This window comes from Geospiza fortis, unplaced genomic scaffold (genome assembly GCF_000277835.1).
Source record: "Geospiza fortis unplaced genomic scaffold, GeoFor_1.0 scaffold282, whole genome shotgun sequence".
Classification (NCBI taxonomy): domain Eukaryota; kingdom Metazoa; phylum Chordata; class Aves; order Passeriformes; family Thraupidae; genus Geospiza; species Geospiza fortis.
This window is the reverse complement of record NW_005054424.1, coordinates 1,779,388-1,784,113: the sequence shown is the minus strand read 5'-3', so window position 1 is coordinate 1,784,113 and position 4,726 is coordinate 1,779,388. Positions and strand designations below refer to the sequence as shown.

General features: G+C 43.0%; 1 protein-coding gene across 1 annotated transcript in view; it reads right to left on the bottom strand.

The window, feature by feature from the left end:
• Window positions 1-2,305: 2,305 nt before the first annotated feature.
• SHH (sonic hedgehog signaling molecule) overlaps window positions 2,306-4,726 on the bottom strand; it is a 13,872-nt gene continuing 11,451 nt past the window's right edge. Inside the window, exon 6 of the mRNA XM_014309363.2 lies at window positions 2,306-2,572. Coding sequence (XP_014164838.1) covers window positions 2,306-2,572 — 267 coding nt within the window. The remainder of the gene's footprint in view (window positions 2,573-4,726) is intronic.

The window sequence follows — 4,726 nt, the reverse complement described above, 5'->3', positions numbered from 1 at the left end:
ACCCAAATCACCTCTGGATGCCACTCTTGATTTCACTGGAACCAGGACAAGATCACTAAATTCATATTTCTGGCATTTGTTCACTCCTTTTCATCCCTGAAAACCAAAATTATTTAAATACGTAAGTCCAAACACCCCAAATGCAAAGCATTAAAAATTATATTTAACAATCTTGGCCCAAACAGTGGCTGTGGGGCCCCTATCAAATCTGAGACAATCCCATTGCTTGTAAAGATGCTTTTTTTTAAAGATTATTTTTTTCCCTTTCAGCCCTCCTGGGCCAAGGATCACATTAACACTGCTCCTTTGAAAGCTCTGAAGGGCTCTGTACATGGAAAATTGACCTTTTTTTCAGTTAAGTTTGTACTAGTTTTAAGGCAGAAACTGCTGAAGAGAGAATTTCAAAAGCTTAAGAAATCTAGTGGTCCCTTATGGCTTGCAGTAATGAGTAAGATAAAATGCTCTTTCTGGTTTCCTTCCCCCTGTAATTGAAATAGATGCTGTACTGGAGCTGCAAAACTGCTGCCCAATTATCACCCAGCCAGGCTGATTTACATCTCCTGCTCAGCCTCAGCATGGTGGGAAATGCTCAGGAGGGCCAATGTAAACATATTAATGTCCTGGTGGGATGTGCTGAGCTCCTAATATCAGGATAATAATATTATATATGTAGACATATATGTGCATGTATGTCTAAAGATCCAGCTAGGCAAACTTTCCCATGTGAGGGCACAAAGAGCTGAGGCACAGCACAGCTACCTGGCTGGGAACACCTGGTTCACCCCAGTGCTTGGATTTTAGTTGCACTGTGGATGTGATCCTCTTTAATGGCACATCCCAGCTTTCCTTTGGAGGGTTTGAGCACCAGGGCGCTGCTTGAACTATTGGTCAGGTAAACACAGACTAGCCCCGGTCTCATTAGGGTCATTTCTCACATTGGCTTGGCTGGGGGACGTGGAGAGGACAGGCAGCTGCTGGTGGGCTGCCCTTCAGGGCACCTCTGCCACCCCGCAGAACCCTTCCAAATGAGTTGGCTTTGCAGAGCCACGCAATATTTCACAGGTAAATGACAGACTGCCCACATGGCTGTAGGTGGGAGGAGAAGGAGGCTGTGGCCACCACATGAAGCCCCACCAGCACAATTCCTGGTGTGTTTGAATAGTCCAATACCAAATCCCACAGGATCCCCACTCTTCAATGTCATCAGGATAAAATCCTCAGAGGTGTGCAATAGGAATGCCATCACATATCAGACATTTCAGGAAGTCTCTGTAATTTCTTTAATTATTCAGACAACAGAGCACAAGGATAATAGCTTCAAGTACATTCTTATACATTATTTTGACAGTAATAGATATGTATTTAGTCATAAACTATTCTGTAGCCACCACTATGTGTACATTTTATACAAACTATTGCCATACTCGGACCCTGAAAATGGACAGTGACATCTCCTAGATGTTTTGCACAAGGTTATGACAGTACATCCTTCATACAAGAGCTGTGGCTGTGGGTCGGATTGGCCCATCTAAGGAAGCACTTCTAACACACCACAGAGGGGTGATCCTGATGAGAGGAGCCAGAGGGAGAGGTGGAATTCAGACATGGTGAGTGGAAGAGGTAAAGCTGCTTGGAATAAGTGCGATGGAGAACATGGCACAGCATTTCTCTGCTCAGTGAAACAGGCTGATCCTGGTGTAAGAGCATCTCAGCTTCTCTCACACCACAAAGATCTGAGCTCATCTTGGCCTTTGGGTGAAGATTAAATGAGGCAATGTCTGGTGTGGTCCCATCCAGGCATGTGCCTGCCCTGACACAAATGTGGGCTCTGGTCTGATGGCTCTTTAATATCTCAGTTGCAATTTAGATTGAAGCTCTCCAGCCAGTGGTTTTAAGTTTGATCATTGATACCCCTAAACACCTCCACCACCCGACCTCTGGAGAAGGCACCTTCCAACACGGTCATTTCTTTGAGTTTAGAGGCCTTAAAAAATGGCAGCCACCTCTCAGAGACAGGGTAAGAGAGCTCAGACACCAGATGCTGCCAAACTAAGGCCAGACTCTTACAGCAGAGACTCATTTGTTCCACGATCACATTCTAACATGCTCCAGATCATCTGGGTTTGCAGCCCTCAGCACACCCCAAAGACAGGGAGGCGGCAGAGTCCAAGATGGGGTGGGCAGCAGGTCCTCAGCACCCACCAGGTAGTACACAGTCCCCTGTGATACCTCTTGTTGGGTAGGCATGAGGGTGGCTTGGTTCCTCTCCTGGTGCTGCAGCACACTGGGTCACTCCAAAGTTTCATCACCCTGGCCATGTCCAAGCTTTGGAGGTTGGAAGTGGGGCTGGACTAGAGGTTGACAGGAAGGAGAAACCACATCCATCTGTCAGGGTTTCACACAGCAGTGCTCGTGCGTGGAACTCGGCCTCCAGCTCCTGACAGCGCTCCAGAAGCTCCTGGGATTTCAGCGTGGAAGAGCATGGTCGACACTCTCTGGAGATGGCCCCAGGCAGGGACATTCTGGGAGGCCGTAGAGATGCCATCCATCCCAGCAGAGAACATGGCTGTGTCTGGAGCAAAAGGCCTGGAGGGTGAACATCCTAGACTGGCAAGTAATGGAAACCAAAGAAAAGGTGAGAAGACATTCAAGGCAAGCTCCCTTCCAGCACGGTCCCGTTGCAGACGTGCACACACATGCACACACAATGTTTTGCAAAATTTTTAAAGGGATCCTGGAAACCCTCAATGGAGGAGCACAGGGTGCAGCAGAACCTCACTGATCAGCACCTGTCAAGGATGATTCCCTCAGGGTGGGTTGAGGCTGGGACCAGGCAGGGGATGCAACACTGGCCCCACCACTCAGCTTCTAAAATACATCTCCAGCACATTTACCCATGGGTGGCTCGGGACAGACTCCTGCATTACAGCTAAGGAATGTCTCTCAGCATAAATGAACAAATCTTTATCCTTTTGTTTGTTTTGCAAAGGGTGTTTTGCTCTGTTCTCAGTGGCCCCAAGCTCTGTGCTGTTACTCAAAGCAGCCAGTGAAATCTGGTGGATCTCATGATCCTTCTTCCAGCATCAGCCATGGGAATCCCTCTAACTCACCAAAGCCAATGTCTCTCTCTCAGATTTCAAGGTCTCTCCCTCAGATTTCCATCTTCTGGGCACCCAGATTGAAGCCCACTGAAATCCCAGGGTTGCCACGAGGCAAAGGCAGCTGCCTGCCTTCACATTAATGCCCTTCAAAGGGAAAACTTGATTTAGTATCCTCAGAAATCAATTTTCAGAGCCGTCTACAGTCTCCATTCCAGACTGGGAAGTGGGCATGGAGTCAGCTGCAGCTGGAAGAGAGGAGCATTGCCTGAGCAGGGATGGGGAGCCAGGGCTCTGGCAAAGGGAAACCCATCTCCTGGTCACTCGTGCAAATAAGTGAGGTTCTACTGTCAGTACAAGAGATTCCAGGTTATGCACAGATGTGATGGATTCGTTTCCTTAATTAAAGTACCAAAATTAAATGTTATAAGCAACACATCTAAATAAAATAACGGGCACTCATTTAGGTATCATGTTTCCTAAACCAACAAGCAAAAAGGAAAAAAATAAATGGGATGCACCAGGAACTCTTAGTTATTATATACTAACCAAACTGTGCATGGCACATTTTATTTCTATAAAACTATTAAAACTATTACAAAATATTCAAAAATACATTTTAGTAAATTTACAGCAGTTATTTCTCAATTTATTAATGCAAAACATCCTTTTCCCCCCTCTGTACAAACTACCATCTCCATCGTCACAGAATTGCCGCCATGTGCGCTTTTTAAAAAATATTATTTTCTAATAAACTTTTTCTGAAGTTAAAAATAACAAAGTTTCTTACGGTTTTTGCAAATAAAAAGTTTGTGTAACAGTCTCGACTTCCATGAACTTCCATGAACGTGGCCAAATGATGTTTTTACAAAGCAAAACATGGAAAACAATACAGGAAATGATGTTACATTTGCAACTATTTAAATTAAAATAATATATTCTCATATTTTACACTATTTCAAAAAACGAAATGTGATTCAGTTAAGTATTGATCTCTCAAAAAAATCTAATTTACAATTCTGTGTATAAAAATATAATTTACGGACCCCCATGAAGTTTGTCTTTTTTGTGTGTGTTTGTTTGTTTGTTTGCTTGTTTTTTAGACTTGCTGAAATGAAAGAGCGATGTAATGGAGAGATGGGAAAGTACAGAATTTTGCTTTCTGAAAGTCAGGACACACGTGACACGTAGAAAAATAGACTCTGCGCAGTTTTGCTTGGCCTCACAAAATAATTTTTTCTCCTGTGAGTACAGTTCACATGATAATAAATTATCAAAGAAACTATTTAAGGCTCTTGAAGGTCCGGTTCATATCATTTAAAACATCTATTCAAAATACCAAAGAAATAAATATCCAGGAGAGGAGGAAAAAAAAAACCAACCAACAAACAAAACAAAAGAACAAATAAAAATATATATATATTTATAAACTAAACAGAACAGAACTTCCAGGGGTCTTTGTTTCCCTTTAAGTCTACTTTGGACTGTCCTACTTATTTATTATTATTTAATTATTATTATTTTTAAGTCTTAATCCGTGCTCTCTTTTAAAAATATGTATTTTTTCCTTTTTTTTTTCCTTTTAGTGTTTTCTTTTTTTTTTTTCTATTTTTTTTTCTCTCCTTTCT